The sequence below is a fragment of the Microtus oregoni genome, unplaced genomic scaffold (assembly GCF_018167655.1).
Source record: "Microtus oregoni isolate MIOR12 unplaced genomic scaffold, Mior012 000025F_ref0000491, whole genome shotgun sequence".
In the NCBI taxonomy this organism is placed as follows: domain Eukaryota; kingdom Metazoa; phylum Chordata; class Mammalia; order Rodentia; family Cricetidae; genus Microtus; species Microtus oregoni.
The window spans coordinates 16,950,609-16,969,577 of NW_024543084.1; the positions used below are offsets into that span (position 1 = coordinate 16,950,609).

Below are 18,969 nucleotides of genomic sequence, written 5' to 3' on the forward strand. Positions count from 1 at the left end.
CATAGAGTGGGGACCCTTCTGGGTTCCCCCATCCGCCTTCACTTGGACTTATGCCCTCCCACTGCCAGGATGGCAGCAAAGTCACCATATGACAGTCACACGGCAGCCCTTGGTGACACCGGAGAGAGTGCCCCCTTACCTCCAGGGTCCGCACGTGAGCCAGCATCAGTGGCAGTCTCCGAACCTCGTTTTCACTGATGTCGAGGGTACGCAAGCTTCGCAGCTCCCCCAGGGTCTCAGGAAGCTCCTTCAGCTTGTTGTCTACAGGGACCCAGGTGGCAAACTCAGTGCCCCAAAGTCTGCAGCTACCTCCTGACACCCAAGGGCGTAGGACGTAGGGCTGGCAGGCTCTGTCAACGCTACTCAGGACTCTGGCCTCCCCTCCCTGTGCCGCTTCTCCTCTGTAATAGAGCACCTATTTCCCAGTCACATGACGAGTTGAGTCTCTCTGTGCCAAGAGGCTAGGGGCAGCAAGGGTAAGATAAGAGCCTGGCCACAGAGAGGCAAGTCCTCTTTGGAGGCCGAGGACAGCACACGGGTATATTGGCTAGTCACTACTTCCCTGCAGGGGAAGGTGTTCTGACAGCCACAGCTCAGAGCCTTATTTTCCTCATGTTAGCCTGCCTCGTGGACTCATCAGACCAGCCACATCCACGGGGTCAGCAGTGTCCCAAGCCACGCACAGCCACTGCAGCGGCACCTCCTGTCTCGCCCGTTAGCCCGCTCTCTTCCCATTGCTCACTATGGTCTGCCTTTGCCCACTGCCTCTGGGTTTGTGACCAGAGACAGACTGAGCCGCCGCTAGCCGGGGGTCACTACGGCTTTTGGCATCACCCTCCCACTCCGTGGCTCCTGGGGAAAGCATCAGAGAGCTGGCCTGATCCTGAAGGTGTGGACCCACCTTTCACGTTGAGGGTCTGGAGCTGAAGCAGGTTCCCTACAGAGCGCGGGAGATACATCAGTTGGTTCCTTTCCACATTCAGTACCTAAGGAAGGAAACGACATGAGAAGCCTACAGGGTAAGAGTGCAGGCTTAACCTGCATCACCCAGGCACAGAACAGACCTGCCTTTATTTCCTCCTACAGCTCTGAGAGGGAGGCATGGGCTGTTATGGTCCCATATAAGGGATGAGAAAACTGAGTTTTACAGAAGTTATGTGTTCAAGAGAGCCAAGCTAAGTTCTTGAACACACTCTTAATTGAGGCTTCACCATCTATATTAGCCGCAGAATGCCCAGGGATAGTATGAACCAATGTGGCGGCAGACACTGTCAAGGGCTCAGTGAGGCAGGGAGGGTTAGGATATGGTGATCTAGTGTTGAGCAATGGGGAGACATAGCTCAGGCTAGCCCCAAATAAAGCACTCAGGCAGTGCAGGCACAGCTACCCACAAAAGACCAGGGAGACAGAGAGTACAGAATTTGTCCTTTAAAAATAACATATAAAAACTTATGCATCGCCAGGTGATAGTGGCGCACGCCTTTAATCCCAGCACTGGGGAGGCAGAAGCAGGCGGATCTCTGTGAGTTCAAGGCCAGCCTGGTCTATAGAGCGAATTCCAGAACAGCTAGGGCTATTACACAGAAAAACCTTGTTTCAGAAGACCAAAAAAACAAAAGCAAAGTCAGGTACCATGTGTATGCAATACCTGTGGAGGACAGAAGAGGGTATCAGGTCCCCTGAAACTGGAGTTACAGACAGCTGTAAGCTGCCATGTACCTAACCAGGGTACTTTTCGAGGCAGCTCTACAGTCTCTGGAATCTGTCTTTAAGATGGAAACCCCCTAGGTTTTTGTTTTTTGGGGAGGAGCAGTTAAAGCTGTGAAGCCATGAACTACCACCATGAAGTACATGCCAAGTCCTGGTGGAGAGCCCCTCACAGCCAGGCTGCAATGGGAAGGGCAGCGCCGGTGCCCAGCACAGTGCAGCTGGGTCCACCGCAACAACACATCAGAACGTCCCAGCGTTACAGAGGCCCGCATCCTCCAGCCTTACCTGTAGGGCTGTCAGCTGCCCCATGTCATCAGGAAGAGCTGTCAGCTGGTTGTCATGGAGATCCAGAACCTACAGAACAAACAGGTCTGTCAGGCCCCAGAAACGCAGAATCCAGAACAGCTGAAGATGACGAGGTCTCCTCATACCCTGGTAACAATCTGTAGCAGGAACTCTAACAGAGTCTTTGTATTTAGGGGAAACGCCAGAACGAGAGTTGTTTTCTGGAAGCACTTGGACCTGAAGGAATCATGTGGAAGACAGTGACTGCTGTTTAGTTGTTTCTCTGAAGGAATCATGTGGAAGACAGTGACTGCTGTTGAGTTGTTTCTCTGAAGGAATCATGTGGAAGACAGTGACTGCTGTTCAGAGTTGTTTCTCTGAACCTTCACAGCCTATGCGACTTTAGTGACATGATGGCCCCAGCACACCTGACTGTCTTGCAAACAGTGAGTTCTGCAAACAGTGCATGGTGAGGACGGAAAACACAAGGGTGTGGTGCTCCTTCCAGAAGTGTAGATTAGGTCTAGGTTTGGTATAAGGAACTTGTTTTACCCTAAGAAACAATTTTTGTGTGACCGTCACTAAATCATCTTCAGTGTGGTTGGCCCTCCCTGCTGCCTGCAAGGCCTTATTTAATCCCATAGTGACCCTCTCTCTTCGATCATACAAAGGACTCAGACACCCACAACAACCCTTCCTCCTGCCTGCCGTTCATTCAGCATCCTGCCTCATAATCTTTTTCACTTTTTTTCTTTTTGAGATAGTGTTTCTCTACATAGTCCTGGCTGTCTGGGAATTCACTCAGTGGACCAGTCTGGCCTACAGAGATCCACCTGCCTCTGCCTCCTGAGTGCTGGGAGTGTGCACCACCATGCCCCCCCCCCCCCTTTTCCTGAGACAAGGTCTCGCACTATGTAACCTGGCTAGACTTGAACTTACAGAGCTCGGCCTGCTCTGCTGCGGCTGAAGGCGCGTGCCAGCACACCCAGCTCCACCAGCGCTCCAGCTCATAGTCTTGTTTTCCTTTCAGGGAAGTCAATTTCAGGCTAGTCAATTATTTTGCCTCAACCTCTTTGCCAGTGCTCAGGATTGCAGACATGTGCAGCTATACCACGTCTGATTTACGTGTTCTCTTTTTACGGAATACAGAAGTTACACATGGGCTGGGGTGTGACTCAGTGGCAGGGCACGTCGTCAGTATGTGTGAGGACCTGGGCATATTGATCACACACACATACACGCACGCACACACACGCTAAAATAAAAATTAGCACAAAGAAGACAACAGAAAAGCATGGAGTGAGGGTGGAGACGGCTAGGCAGTTAAGAGCTGCTCTTGCAGGGGACCCAAGTTTGGTTCCCAGCATCCACACTGGACAGCTCACAAGAGCCTACAACTCCAGCTCCTGATGCCGTCTTCCGACTTGCTTAGGCACTGCATGCTTGTGGTGCACTATCTATCTATCTATCTATCTATCTATCTATCTATCTATCATCTATCTATCTACCTACCTACCTATCATCTATCTACCTACCTATCTATCGATCATCTATCTATCTATCTACCTACCTACCTATCTATCATCTATCTACCTACCTATCTATCGATCATCTATCTACCTATCTATCATCTATCTATCTATAGGCAAACGATGATAAACATAAGGTAAAAATGAGTAAATCTCTTAGAAGCACCAAGCAGTACGTGTGGGGGCATACACTTTTAATTCCAGGACCCAGGCAATAGAGGGACTCTGAGTCTGAGGCCAGCCTGGACTGCACAGCCAGCTGCATAGTGAAACCAGATCCTAAAACACAATCACCTGGAACAGAGCCACTCCAAGCCCACCTGCTGGAGCTAATGAGGGAACGCTGGGACAGAGCAGGATGTTAGTCTTCACTCTTAGCGTGGGATCCACCCTTACACGTTCACCTCCACATAGAACAACCCCGGGCGGACACTGTAACCATATCCTGGAGGGGTCCACAGAAGGGTCCACAGTCAAGAGGGGGTCCGCCCAGGCCACTGACGTATCAAAAGTAATGCCCTCTCTGGACGCCCCTCCTGCTCCCCTCACTAGGGCCATCATGTCCTCCTTTCTGCTGACTTGGCTTGAGTTTAGGAGCAGATGGGAGTGGAAGCCTCGGAGGGCAGGTGATGGGGCTGGGTTCTCTTTACCAACGACACCCAGGAGTGCTTAGAAACAACACAGTTCAGACACCACGGTGACCATTCTGTGAAGACCTTTCGGCATATTTTAACAGAGAAGACCCAAGGAGGGTGTGGAGGCTCAGCTGCCACCTGGAGCACCAGAGTCCCCGGTGCCTAGAGAGGGCCCAGTACCTTGATGGTAGCAAGGCTCAAGAGGCTGCAGGATTTGGGAAGCAGGGACGTGAGATGGTTCGTATGCACGATCAACACCTGAGAAGAGAGGAGAGAAATGTCGGGTTCCAGGAGAGCAGCACGCAGGGAAGGCTAAGGGTGAGGTCAGCGGCTTGGCCCCAGCACTAGGCTGCCATGCTGCGCCCCATGCATCTTTGCTCAACCAGACCACAAGGGGGAGCTGTTAGAGTCATGGGCTCTTTTGAACTGGACTCCAGATACCAGGGGGAAAGAGTTTGGGGGTCTAATTCTATCTTATATCCTTAGAAGGGGTCAGCTATCTTGCTTAGCCTTTCCTGGTTCTAACGTTTCCTAGAAAACAGAGCACTAACTGCCTTTCTCCAAGGGCTGCCATGGCAATAAACAAGCCACGTGGTGAAAGCGTTTTAGCCTGGGTTATCATGGGGTCCACTACTCAGACTGCCAACCATGGCTATTCTTGTTAGACATTGACTCCAGCTTTGGTATCTCAGAAGAATTTCACTACACTATTGGCAGGAACATGTTTCACCATTCCGGGTCCAGCTCTGGCGGTGTGTATGTATCCACCTGTATGCAAAGCCTGGCATGATCTTCTAGAAAGGCTTTCACCCCCTTCTAACTCTGAGGATGGCAAGAACGCACCGAGTGTCCTCTCTATGAAATACTGGGGGAGGTAGTAACCGCGCTGCGTGACTGGCAGACTCCCCTCTCTATCACTCACACACCATGAGACAGCTAGCTATAAATGTCTTCTTCCTTCAACAGATGGAGAAATTGGGGTGTGGGCTGGAGATTGCTTTGCAGTTAAGAGCACCTAGGTTTGATTCCCAGGATCTACAGGTAGCTCACAACCGTCTATAACTCCAGTTCCAGCTGGGCTTCCTGCCTCTCCAGGCAGCGCACATGCATGCGATACAAATAGACATCCAGGCAAAATACATATGCACATAAAATGCTAAAAGTTAATAAAAGAAACAGAGGTGTGAGCGTGTAAGGAAGTTATCTAAGTCACGAGGCTATGAAAGTCAGAGCCAGGAGCATCTCAGAGTGGTCCAATCCCAGAGCCTGCTCTAATCGTGACAATTTCTACCGCGGGCCAGAGAGCAGGAAGGAGGCTGTGTGAGGACAGTGGCTCCTCTACGTCCATGTAGTTTCCCTCAAGCAGACACTCAGCAAGTGGTTTTCTGAACAATGACTCTGCTTACCTTTTTCTGCAGAACTTTGCACGTTGCAAAAGCCCCAAATGGAATCTAAGACAAGACAAAGAAGGGTCAGAGCCTCCCCACCTGCCAGCTGCCTCAACCAACTGCTCTCCTCAAGGACACAGAACAGATTAAATTCACAGCTCTTACACACCCTTACTTTACCTCAGAGAGTTCACATTTAGAGATGTCAAGAATGTCATCTGCCCCAGCTTCTTTTGCCTAAGGAAAAAAGACATTTTTAAGTTAAATTGCTTTTTTTAAATATTTATTGATTTTATATGTATGCACCTCATGCATGCCTGATGCTGGCAGAGGTCAGAAGAGGCATCAGATCCCCAGGAACTGGAGTTACAGCCACCATGTGGTTGCTGGGAATTGAACTCAGGACCTTTGGAAGAGCAGGCAATGCTCTTAACCTCTGAGCCATCTCTCCAGCCCCCCTTAAATTGGTTTTTGAGACAAGGTCTCAGGCAGCTTCAAACTCATCATGTAGACAAAGCTGGCCTCCAACTCCTGATCCTCCTGTATGTGCTCTGCAAGAATAAGCTCTCTGCATAGGTTCGAGAGAAAGGCTTTAAAAAAGTTTTCACTCCGGGCGGTGGTGGCGCACGCCTTTAATCCCAGCACTCGGGAGGCAGAGGCAGGAGGATCTCTGTGAGTTCGAGACCAGCCTGGTCTACAAGAGCTAGTTCCAGGACAGGCTCCAAAACCACAGAGAAACCCTGTCTCGGAAAAAAAAAAAAGTTTTCACATCTCCTGGGTGTGGTGGTGCACGTCTTTAATTCCAGCACTCAGGACGCAGAGGTAGGCAGATCTCTGAGTTAGAGGCCAGCCTGGTCTACAGAGAGAAACTCTGTCTCAACTCCTCACCCCCCCCAACTCCACAGAAAGAATCTTCAAATCCTGTATGTTAACGAAAGTTCTGTTGAATCTGTGAGCATTTCATATTCATGGTGTTTAGCTTCTCCTAAAATAAATGGCAATTTGGTTTGGCTTTGTTTTGCACCTCGGAGGTTCTTTTTTTTTTTGAAAACAAAACACTTTTTAGGGCTGGAAAATGGCTCAGAAGTTAAGAGCACCTGCTATTCATCCAGAGGTCCTGAGTTCAATTCCCAGCAACCACATGGTGGTTCACAACCATCAATAATGAGATCAGTTGCCCTGTTCTGGTGTGCAGTCAAACACGCAGACAGAAAGAACACTGTATGCAAATAAATAAAATCTAAAAAAGACCCCAATTTTTAATGATTTATTTATTCTTATTTTATGCGCACTGGTGTTTTGCTTACATGTTATGTTTGTATGAAGGTGTCAGATCCCCTGGAACTGGAGTTACAGACAGTTGTGAGCTGCCATGTGGGTTCTGGGATGGCTAGCTTTGAATCTGTGGCAATCTTCTTGCCTCAGACTCCCAAGTGCTGGAATTTCAGGTATGAGACACACCCAGTTCCCCAAATCAAAACACACAAACAACAACAAAAAAAGCACTCTGGCAAAACATACTTGTGGGATGGAGAAAGTAGGAAAGAAACACAGGTATAAGGAGCTGGGAGGGACACAGCCACAGCCTGCTTTTACTGGTCCGTTTGGCAGGTGGCCCAATCTGAGGTCCAGCAGGGAAAAAAAGCCAACACACAGCTTGTGAGGAAGGGCACTCCCAGGGGAGGGAAGGCAGAAGGAAGGAGCAAGTACCCCTAGAGACGTGGAGGCCTAGGAGGGAGAGACAATAAACCTGCCTTACCAGACACATCTGGTACTCCAGGCGCTTCCGAGCCTCCTCACTGGGTTTCCGCTTCCGAAAGAAGAGGGGCATCTTCCTGTGAGAGTTCTGGACGCTGGAGCACAAGAGGGAAGTCAGCACCTGGGAACCTGCACTGTACCTGACACTGCAAGCGGGCAGTTCAGAGATGCAGCTGGCCTGTGCACACTGTACCTGACACTGCAGGCGGGCAGCTGGGAGATGCAGCTGGCCAGTGCACCTGTATCTGACACTGCAGGAGGGCAGTGGGAGATGCAGCTGGCCTGTGCACCTGTATCTGACACTGCAGGCGGGCAGCTGGGAGATGCAGCTGGCCAGTGCACCTGTATCTGACACTGCAGGCGGGCAGCTCAGAGATGCAGCTGGCCTGTGCACCTGTGTCTGACACTGCAGGCAGGCAGCTCAGAAATGCAGCTGGCCAGTGCACACTGTACCTGACACTGCAGGTGGGCAGTGGGAGATGCAGCTGGCCAGGGCACTGTATCTGACACTGCAGGCAGGCAGCTCAGAGATGCAGCTGGCCTGTGCACCTGTATCTGACACTGTAGGCGGGCAGCTGGAGATGCAGCTGGCCAGTGCACACTATACCTGACACTGCAGGTGGGCAGTGGGAGATGCAGCTGGCCAGGGCACACTGTACCCGACACTGCAGGCGGGCAGTGGGAGATGCAGCTGGCCAGGGCACTGTATCTGACACTGCAGGCGGGCAGCTCAGAACCTGCACTATACCAGACACTGCAGGTGGGCAGCTCAGAGATGCAGTTGGCCTGTGCATCTGTATCTGACACTGTAGGCGGGCAGCTGGAGATGCAGCTGGCCAGGGCACACTGTACCCAACACTGCAGGCGGGCAGTGGGAGATGCAGCTGGCCAGGGCACTGTATCTGACACTGCAGGCAGGCAGCTCAGAACCTGCACTATACCAGACACTGCAGGTGGGCAGCTCAGAGATGCAGCTGACCAGTGCACTGTACCTGACACTACAGATGGGCAGCTCGGAGATGCAGTTGGCCAGCAGGCCAGAGTTCCCTGCGGATAGGGCTATCTGCCTCATTCAGTCGGTCCCTGAGCCCACAAAGCAGCGCTCAACATTTTGTTCTTTGTTGACAAAGCAATAAACACAGAATATGGTGGAAGGGACATAAACGCAGGCCAGGTGCCCTGGCTTTGGGCTCACCTGCCACTGACCCTCTGGGACAGAGCTATTTTCCCACCTTAGGGAAGATTCCCCCAGACCTTCCAGGGATGTTCTCTGAGGACTCTTGCCGGACTCAGCTGATGAAGCTGTCAAGAGTGGCACCAGCAAGACTAACCTGGAAGTAGCCACGACTTGGGGGGAAACTCAACCGTGTCAAGATTAAAGAGAGTTAGGAATCTCAGGAACCTTCCCACCCTTGAAGCTATTATCCATTTGATCCTCACTCCAGCCCTGTGTCTACTGATCTGGCTACACAACCTGGGTTACAGGAGGTTACACAACCATCTGGGGTGCTTGTCCTTCAAGCCCTGACTCTGTGCAGTTTGCACAGCTCCCTGGATTTCACAGTTCAGCAAAGTTAACCTGAGCTCAGAAGCTGGGTGCTCATAGCTGGCCCAGAATCTAGAACTTCCACTGCTGTGTAAGGGCCAGAGACAGGAAGGAAGCACTCACTGAGAGGAAGCGTGTAGCTAACAAAAGCATAGGCTTCGACATCCAAGACATCAGCTCTGTCGCTTTGGGTCAGAGCCTATTTCCTCAGACATAAGATGGAGCAATGTTGCCACTGTTGGGTTCAGTGGGGCTCGGTCATTTCATGTATGTCAGGGCCATGTCATAGACTCTGACAGAGTGCACCACACACATGACAAACAGATTCAGGGACTATCACCAGGGGCCAGGGAGAAAAGGTTAAAGGAGTCTTGCAGTTGAAGACACATCCCTGGTCCTTAGAGATTTCAGGTCTCCATTCCTGGGTGTGTGTAGGCTGTCAGGCCTGCAAAGCCAGCTCCTTCCTCACTCACCTGCTGGCATTCCGGAAGAATGATGTAAAAGAGCCCTCCTCCATCCCTTACCGATGACTTCCCTTCTGCTCGCTAATGGTTAGCCCTCCCTCTTCTCTTTACTCCAAGTCCAGATTTCCAAATTCTCTCCAAAACACACACCAAGTCCTCTTCCCTGGTCATTCCCAGCAAGGATTCTTTCAAATCTGGTTTGAACCTCCCTGATGGTGTAGCTTGGTCGGGAGAACCACACCCATCCTCCCCTGGCAGAGCTGGCCAGTGGCTGACCTGGCTTTGTGGACGGAAAGGTCCTTTGCCGATGTTCCGATGTTGGGGTGGACCTCAAGGTAGGCTAATCACTCTGAAGCCTTGGTCATAGATGCAGACTCAGGCACCAGTGAGGCAACCTGCAGTCGGGTCTTTTTCAAACATAGGAAGTTAGGACAGAAACTCTGAATCTCATAAAGTCATGCAGCTCAGGATGACAGTGTCGGGACTCTAGAAACCAAAGAATCGCAGAATTAAGAATCGTGGTTTAGACCCGAATAGTTTGCTCGTATAAACTAACATGCACACACTACAAATGGGTAAGAAGGCTACTAGGGTAGCATTGGTACTGGGGTCCCGCAAGTCAGATGCGGATTCCTCAGGGGAGGGGCGGGGCCCTGGGACTCCAGAGTCATCCTCATGATAAGGGAACGTGGAATACATCAGGAAGCAGGGTCTCTGGTAGAAGACCCTTCTACTCTGACAGTTCCCAGGGAAGGTGCTGGAACATCCACCCCTTCCGAATTCCCGAGCTCACCCATGAATACGGCTCTCCAGTCCTCTGCCGCAAACGCCTGCCCACAATAAACAGGGCGGCGAGGGCGTCACCCCGACGCGGGGCGGAGCCAGCGGTTATCGCGAGAGCCGAGCTTTTGTGTCTATATCCGGCGTGGGCGGGGTGACGACCGTCTTTTCGGTTTTCGGCTCGGAGGAGGCAACGGTGCAACTTTCTTCGGTCGTCCCGAATCCGGGTTCATCCGACACCAGCCGCCTCCACCATGCCGCCCAAGTTCGACCCCAACGAGATCAAAGTCGGTGCGTGCCTTCGCCGCGCCCGGGCTGCGGGTGGAGCTTTCCCCGCCGCGTGCTGGCTGTCCCGGGCCTGGCCCCGGGGCTGCGGGGCTGCCTCCCTTGGGCCTCGGCTTCCTTGTGTGTAGACGGGGAGGAAGCACCGCCGCCCTTGCAGCCTGTGCGCCTTGGGTAAGGCCTGGCCCCGGGATGGCTGCGGCCCGACGGCAGGGCGGCCTCCGGCGCGGCGCGTTCGGCGGAAGGTCTGATTGTGCTTTTTCTCAGTGTACCTGAGGTGCACCGGAGGTGAGGTCGGCGCCACATCCGCCTTGGCCCCCAAGATCGGCCCCCTGGGTCTGGTAAGTCGTCGTTGCCAACAGCTGTGCTTTTAGCATGAGCGCAGGCTGCATTTTTCCTGTGTGTGTGCCTGTTGGCCCCCTACCATGTGGGTGCTGGGGCTCGAACCCGGGTCCGCTTCAGCCCCGTTTTGATTCTAAAAACTTTTGAAGGAAAGCTGAAATAACTCAGGTATATAGCTCGTGCCACGGCACAGTTGCGGCAATCATCAGGCGGGTTCTAGAAGGTAAAGAGAGGCTGAGGCTTTACCATGTGCTTGGTGACTTTGTTCCTAGAAGGAGTAGTGGAGTCGGTGAGTGGCTGGTTAAAACCCGCTGTTCGCCCGTGTAATTTTAAGGGAGCGCCCTCCGTGGGTAACCAACCCATGGGAGCCTAGCGTTAAAGCTCTGCAGGTGACCTTGTCACAGCTGTGTCCATCAGCTCTTCGGGCAGTTGGGAGTGATGAGGGCTCGAGTCCTGGCAAGCGTGAGTTTAAAGGCTAAGCCTTCAACTTTAATGTTCTTTTTACAGTCTCCGAAAAAAGTTGGTGATGATATTGCCAAGGCAACCGGTGACTGGAAAGGCCTGAGGATTACAGTAAAACTGACCATCCAGAACAGACAGGCCCAGGTATTTACATTGCTTGGTGTGGGGGAAGGCTGAGGGGGTGACCTTGAAAAGTCATGAGATCTCACTGTTCTGGTGAATCTTATCTTCGTGGGAAGGCTTCTGGGAAGGTGGTAGGTGCCAGGGTGTAGGATTCCACCATGTGGGGCCTAGGGATTAGAATTAAACTCAGGTGGTCAGGCTGGGTAGGAAGTAGTGTTACACTGAACTATCTCCCAGGCCCCGTTGACATATATACTTCAGTGGCAGTTCTGGTATTGAAGGGTTCCTGCACTGTGTTCAGAACGGATTTCTCTTGTAGATTGAGGTGGTGCCCTCTGCCTCTGCCCTGATCATCAAAGCCCTCAAGGAGCCACCAAGAGACAGGAAGAAGCAGAAGAACAGTGAGTTGATTGCACTTTGCTGGTTTCTCCTCCAGTGTTTGCTGCTTTTTTGCTGTACCTGAGGTTGTGTTGACTCTGCCTCAGCCACCCGCCACTGCACCTGACCAGTACTGTTGGCTGGTGCAATCCAGTGGTGAGCTGATAGTAAGCCCCAGCTTTAGGAAACAGGGTTGTCCTCCATGTGGATGACTCTGTGCCGAAAGCATGGGGACAGCCAAGCATAGAAAATGAAATAATCTTGTCGAAGATGGCACATACGCTTTTTTTTTAAATAGCAAAATGACCCTTGTGCTTTCTTTCCCACAGTTAAACACAGCGGAAATATCACTTTCGATGAGATCGTCAACATTGCCCGGCAGATGCGACACAGGTCTTTAGCCAGAGAACTTTCTGGTAAGTTATTTACACGGACTTTTCTCTGTATCCCTGGCTGCTCTGGAACTAGTTCTGTAAACCAGACTGGCCTCCCAAGTGCTGGATTAAAGGTGTGCACCGTCACCACCCAGTGGGAGGCATTAAGCCATCGTTTTTCCCTTTGCCCCTCAAATAGTTGCAAGGGACTGAGGCTTCTCCTTTTAATGTAGGAACTATTAAAGAGATCCTGGGTACTGCACAGTCTGTGGGCTGCAATGTGGATGGGCGCCACCCTCATGACATCATTGATGATATCAACAGTGGTGCTGTGGAATGTCCAGCTGTAAGTGACATTGCATTTCCCCTGTTCTGTTAGCGTGGGGGGTGGCTGGGCTTTTTGTTGCCTCTGTCTTATAGAGGTCTTTAAGGGTGAAAATTCTTTGTGGAAATATGTTCCCCATTGTGACTGATAATTTCTCTCCATTTTCCAGAGCTAAGAAGCAACAAGAGAAAATATTTCAATAAAAGACCATCTGATAACCAGTGAGCTTGAGACTGTTTTTTGGGTGGGGGAGTAATTTTTTCTTGGGATGTTCATGGTGGCTGTGGTAGCAGAATCTATGGAGCACAGCGTATAGCCAGGAATGGAGGGTGCTTTTTTTTCTTTTAATCTATGATGTGGTTGGGCTGCCATGAAGAATCTTGCTCTATTATTGAGGCAGAACAAAGACAATATTGTTTGCTCTGGATCTTATGTACAGAGCAGTGCACTTTAAAACCTTGAGCCTTTCGTGGGTTTCTAAATCACTTGGTTACAAAGCCAGTGCATTTTTCACATGCACAGGCATCTGAATAATCTACACCTGGGCCCGCATCAGTTGACAGTGACACATGTAAGGGAAAATATGCTATGTGGGTATAAGGGTGACTATAGTTTTCCCGTTTCATGAGTTTTTCAATCAATACAAATCATGTGTTTGAGGAAGATAAAAACCCAGTGCAACTTTCTAGAAAATACACAGGTGATGGCTCATGCATTTTTGCAGTTGACCTTCATTTGGTTTCAAGCACTAGTGGTTTACAACCAACCCAAACTCTGCCAAGCATGCTCACTGTACACACGTGTACATGCTGGCACAAACCAAAGACCCACCCAGCCGCCCCAGGGAGGTGCTGGAAGAGAAGCCTGTGAAGCCACCCGTGTTCATGAAGGGGGAGGTTCGGGTGGCGTGGTTGCTGGGTGCTTGGTCAGTTTTTTGCCATCCTCTAATCTCAGACAAATGTGCTACTGAGGGACCAGGGTTCTATTCCTAATACCCATATGGCAGCTCTCAACTGTAGTCCAGTAGTTTTGGCAAAGATGCCAAAAACAATTTAAAGTTAAAAGTTATGCCCCTTGGCTGGTGGTGATGGTGGCACAGGCTTTTAATACCAGCACTCTGGAGACAAGTGGATTACTTGAGTTTGAGGCTGGCTTGGGTCTACAGAGTTCAAGGACAACCGAAGCTGTAATACAGAAGCTCTGTCTTTTGAAAAGCAAAAATATAAACTCCCAGTGTCCAATCTAGTCATAACCTAGGTTCAGTGGAAGGGGGATGGATGATCTTCAAAAGGTCTAAGGTGTTGCTTTTTCAAGACAGTATTTCTACTTTTGTACCTCTGTCCTGGAACTCTAGACCTGGCTGAGTCACAACTTCTCAGCTGGTCTTTAGGATTCTATGGGTAAGCCAGTTGGTAGTACAATGCCTTCTGTGTAGTTATGGGGGTTTTAGTCTCTGGAGGAAGTGACTGAAAATGAAAAGTACATTGTTAGTGGGTGACTTGTCTAACATACGTCTGTTATATCACAGTGGATGACTATCACCTGAGTGGGGCATGTGGCAGAACAAGCTGCCTCCTGGCACAGGCCATAATTTTGGCTATTTTGGATGCTGAAGAACATCTAACATATGAGGCCACTGAGCAATGTGGAGAAATTAAAAAGGGGGTAGAGGTGGCTTGGCAGAGCACTGGCTGTTCTGCCAGAGGACCTGGATTCCATTCCCAGCAGGCATGACTTCAATATTGCTGATGTCCTCTTGGCATCTGAGGGCATGTACGTACTTGGACATATATATGATGCACATAAATGCAGGGTTAACTAAGAATTTTAAGTCTTGCAGAGGGCCTGAGTTCGTTTCCTAACACCAGTAGTGACTAAAACACCTGTGATTCCAGTCCTTATGCACTTGACACCTACTGTGGGTGCCCGCACACATGCTGCATTCATTCACACAGACAAAACTTTTAAGAGGATGGGGCTCTAGGTTAATTCAAGTACTAAAGAACAAAAACCAAATGCACGGGCTAGAAATGTGGCACTAACCTCAGACTTAGCACTAAAGACTGAAGGCTGTACCCCTTAAGACAAGCACATTGAGGATGTCCGCTTCCGTTTTGCCTGCTACGAGGCTGAACCTGCCCTCGAGAAGTGTCCCGTGTTCCAAGCATCCCTAGCTGCCTCCCCCGGGCGGAAGGCTAAGTCGCCCTGGATAAAGGCTCGGCACCAGACAACAGGCAGTTAAGTACGCAGAGATCACTCGGGCGTACATAACTCCCCAGATCCCACTCTGCTCAGACCGCTCGTGCAAACTTTGTTCTGGTTGGGGTCACTGCGCACCCCAGTGGGCAAACTGAACTGCACAGCTGCTCCGTCCCGCACAGAGGGCGCACCTGACGCCATCGCCTGCGAGCACCTCCCCGGACAAACGGCCTCACCCCGAGTCAGGCAGGCGCGCAGGAAGGACGTCACTTCCGGCCACGCGCAGTCCGCACCCTGGATCCCGCTTCCAGCAAGTCTCGGTTCGTCTGTTCCTCTGCAGTCTTCTCGGCCGCTGGGACTGTGGCCGTTTTTGCCTCGTGTGGTGTGTTTCACAGAGAAGCTCCGGCATGCCCGTGCTTGCTTCCGGAGTCCATCCGGAGAACTCCGCATCTTCCAGGTGCGCCAGGATCCGGATGCGGAACCCGGGACAGGGAGCGACCGGGCCGCCAGGGATGCCGGGAAGGGTGCTTGTGCTGTCAGTGGGCACCGACGATAAAGGCTGCTTCAGTGGACTTTTCCAGAGAACCGATGCCATTTCTTCTCAAGCAAGTGTTTGGTGGAACGTGGTCCGGGTGGCTTAGGAAGGAAGAACTACCATTTCGAGGAGAGCAGTTTGGACTCACACCGTTCTGCTGACCTGCCATGCTCAGCCGGTAGGATGAGCTTGGGAGCCCAGGGCGACATCGTTTTTTCTGCTTGGGATCGAGGCAGTCCAAAGAGTATCACACCTCCGCTAGTGTTGACCTTGTTCATGGCTCCAAGGCCTAGTAGCAGCTAACTCCTGTAAGGGCCAGGTTTCCTGTCTTAGTCCTGTGATCTCACTTTCGGCCGCCGGGAGGTAGCAGAGCGCTTCAGGTATCAGATGACGTCATTCTGCATATGGCTATTTAGGGGTGCTAGGCCATTCCTGCGCTTTGCAGAAACCAGGATTTGCCCACGTTATTCTGGGGATGGCATTGTGTTAAGGGGTAGTTGACATTTGTGGGACGTGCAGATTTCTACCTCGGGCTGCATAAGGCTGTGTCTGCTGCAGCTCTTCTCTGGGGATGGCTATCTGCCCCTCTCCACGGCCTTGTTCTTAAGGGTGCCTATAGGACAATCTGTAATTGTCTCACTCATTTCACAGGGATAAAAAGATGTCACAGGTGGGAAAGCCCATCAGAGGGCAGAGGGGTCACAGACAATGTCTACGGACAAGGCTGCCTCTCCGAGTCTTGCTGACAGGACAGGAATCTTGTTGACATGGGCTCCCGGGAGTGTGGGGGCAGGTGCAGGACTGTCTGATGGAACTGGCCCTTCGTTTCTCAAAATTTATACTCTGAGGAGAAGGTTCCAGAGACTGGACACCTTAGGGAATGTATGGGCCCCCAAAGCACTGGCATCTAGAAGTGGGTGATGGTAGTCAGAAGGTGGAGAGTAAAACAGGAGACAGGGTTGAGACTTCAAACCCCAGGCCAGGCTTGGTAGTGTATATCTGAAATCCTAGCACAGGGGGGAAAGAGACGTAAGGCAGGAGGATTGGGAGTTCAAGGCCAGCTTGGTTTACGGAGTGAAGCCCTTCCTTGAAAACTCCCTTTCAAGTGTCCGTTTATGATACATCCCTGAGTTTCACACTGATATTGCATGCAGCTGCCTGCCACACCTCCAACGGCTGCTGTGGACCCAGCACTCACCGTGCCCTCCTCTGTTCCTATGTCACCATGTCATTTAAAGGTAAATAATTGGCCCAGAGAAGATGCGATGGTCCAGGCCACATGGGCAGTGAGCAGTACTAGAATTCGGATTTTGCACATTGAATTAGTCTTTCCCCATGCCGCCTGGCTCCTCCCCAGATTACAGGGAGTAGTTTGGAGCCATGATGACATTGCCTACATGTTACATCACCTCTCTGATGGTGTATGTGCCTGACCTCTATTCTTGCCTTCTGGTCTTTCACTGGTCCATTGACAGAGGTTGTTCAATGGCCAGGCTACAGTCTGAGGCGAAGAATGGGTGTAGGCAGGCCACTTGCTGCTTCAGCCCCTGGGTCATAGTCATGTCTCTACCTGTCTGAGGTCCTACTCCATGGCCTGACTCCCTGAGAACTGACTTGGTTGTGGAAGGAAGGCCTTTCTCAGACACAGCCCACTGCAGCTTATCAAGATGGATGGGTTGTCCTGACAGTGTGCACCTTACTGACCAACAAGCACACCTGTAAGGTTTCATACTGTGAAGGTTTACTCAGACATCTGTTCTCTTACTGTTACCCCCTTCACGTCCACCCTCACCCTCGGCGCCCCTCGCCTCTACTTCCTTTATCAGTGTTCCCTTGCTTCTCCATCCATCTCTACCGTTGTCCTTTATCCCCCTTTATTCCCATCTGTTGTTAGTCTCCCCCCTCCCCATTTTCAATGAATCTGTATATGACACCTGAATTCTCAATAAAGAGACTGGAAGCGACCCAAGTGTGGAATATGGAATTGATTTAAGTTCTTTATTTAACACAGGGTTGACTTAAGTACTGATATACACTGGAATAATTGTACATCCAGCAAATATCTGAGCATCTTTTTGCCAGGCACCATGTCAGCGTGGCGATTACAGGTACTGATGGTGGGCCGATATACACATACCTCCCTTTCTTCATGTCAGATCCCACTGAAATGACATTGGAGGTGTATAAATAGGAACAGATCTATAGTGCATCAGGGAGGTGTGTGTGTTGCTCGGGACACTTAGGCCAGGTACTATAATGCAGCCTGTGGTTCTTCACTCCTAAGCGTAAGCATGGACAAAACATGACAGATATGTGAGATAAATCAGCTGTGAGATGAGCCAGGATAACCAGATCAACTCATCGGAGGAGAGATCAGAAAACAGAAGATGGCTTCCAGAAAGTTAGAACCTATAGCTTGCTTTATAGCAGGAAATAAGCATTGTAGACACGGAGCCACTGCTGATGGGATGAGAAACTTTGGAAGTCGAAGCAGCTTGTAAAATACACTTAGTAAATGCCCAGCAAAACCACTCCACACAAGGTATGTCTCCATGCCCCCAGTTATAGCTCCAAACCGGAAGTAACCAAGTGTCTAGTGATGATCTTAGAAATACGGGAACTGAAGTGGTTATGCGTCCAAGCACTGTGCTACATTAAAGAAGCCGGGTGCACAGGCCTCAAACTATGATTACCTCTTCAAAATTACCTAGAAAGCCTAACAGAGCACAGGACACTGGTTTCCAGGGTTATAGATGCAGGGAGGTGACACTGGACAGGGATATGGAAGTGTCCTGTCCTTGAGTGTGGTGGTGGCCCCTAACTACAGTTTGCTATGAATCATTGGATTTTATACTTAAAATTGCTGGATTCTTCCTATGTAAATCATGCCTTAATCTGATTTTTTTTTCTTTCTCTTTCTTTTTTTCTTTCAAGACAGGGTTTCTCTGTTTAGCCCTGGCTGTTCTGGAACTCACTCTGTAGACCAGGCTGGCCTTGTACTCAGAGATCCGCCTGCCTCTGCCTCCCCAGCGCTGAGATTAATGGCGTGCACCACCACTGTCTGGCTCCATCTGATTTTAAATGGTGACAATGTATATCCTTAGACATTCATCCCCTTAAACAGCGTAGGATGGTGAACAAGAAAAAAGGGCTGGGGAGCTGGCTCTGTCAGTAAAGGGCTTACTCTGCAGGCCTGAGACCTGAGTCTAGGTCCCCAACACCCACAACTACAGCTGGACACGGTCACTGATTAGCAGCAGTGGCATTTCCTGAGTCTGTGCGTGCTTGCCTTGGGGCTGGAGTCGCACTGTCAGCACTCCCGGGCCACCAGCTTGCTGACTCTGCAGTTGTTAGGCCTCCTCTGCCCCTTGCAACGACTCTGTATGTTCTTCTCTCTGTACTCTGTACATCCGGTCTCTCTGTTCACCCATCTTCTCTGCACACCCGTCTCTGTACACCTGTCCCTCTGTACACCTTGTCTCTTTGTACATCCTGTCTCTCTGTACATCCATCTCTGTACACCCATCTCTCAGTACACCTGCGTCTCTGCACACCTATCTCTGTACACCCGTCCCTCTGTACACCTTGTCTCTCTGTACACCCCACATGCATTCTGGGCCACACCACCCAACAGCTCCCTTGGCTTATGTCACTGACAGAAGAGTATGTCATCCACTAGGAGACGGTGTGGTCTCATAATCAATAGATTGAAAAGTATTAGAATTGTTTTAAAGCATGACTAGCAAAGCAAAAATATTTGTAGAAGACAGCAAAACAGCAAAGACAAAAAGGTGAGTGCCAGCGGGGAAGTGGGCATGGTTTGCATGCCTGGAATTCACCCTCTGGGATTAAGT

At 50.7% G+C, this 18,969-nt stretch overlaps 2 protein-coding genes and 1 non-coding gene across 5 annotated transcripts in view; 2 read left to right on the plus strand and 1 right to left on the minus strand.

The window, feature by feature from the left end:
• The window catches only part of Lrsam1 (leucine rich repeat and sterile alpha motif containing 1), a 35,155-nt gene extending 24,943 nt beyond the window's left edge, over positions 1-10,212 (minus strand). For 2 of the 3 annotated variants that reach the window (XM_041674233.1, XM_041674231.1), the window contains exons 1-8: positions 9,325-9,444; positions 7,307-7,400; positions 5,728-5,784; positions 5,566-5,610; positions 4,340-4,417; positions 1,996-2,064; positions 902-986; positions 140-261 (exon numbers count right to left, since the gene is read on the minus strand). In XM_041674233.1, coding sequence (XP_041530167.1) covers positions 140-261; positions 902-986; positions 1,996-2,064; positions 4,340-4,417; positions 5,566-5,610; positions 5,728-5,784; positions 7,307-7,400; positions 9,325-9,368 — 594 coding nt within the window. In that variant the 5' untranslated portion in view covers positions 9,369-9,444. Of the gene's footprint in view, positions 1-139; positions 262-901; positions 987-1,995; positions 2,065-4,339; positions 4,418-5,565; positions 5,611-5,727; positions 5,785-7,306; positions 7,401-9,324; positions 9,445-9,591; positions 9,802-10,108 lie in introns of those variants that run through there. The other variant, XM_041674232.1, reaches the window with a different exon arrangement.
• An 18-nt stretch (positions 10,213-10,230) lies between these two features.
• Positions 10,231-12,602, plus strand: Rpl12 (ribosomal protein L12). The gene is made up of 7 exons (XM_041674234.1): positions 10,231-10,386; positions 10,645-10,718; positions 11,227-11,325; positions 11,624-11,705; positions 12,012-12,098; positions 12,290-12,402; positions 12,551-12,602. The coding sequence occupies exons 1-7, from the start codon at positions 10,350-10,352 to the stop codon at positions 12,554-12,556; spliced, it is 498 nt and encodes a 165-aa protein (XP_041530168.1). The 5' UTR covers positions 10,231-10,349; the 3' UTR covers positions 12,557-12,602.
• Positions 11,793-11,921, plus strand: LOC121463193. Its single transcript, XR_005976411.1, has one exon. It is a non-coding gene; the product is annotated as a small nucleolar RNA SNORA65 (small nucleolar RNA).
• Positions 12,603-18,969: the final 6,367 nt, after the last annotated feature.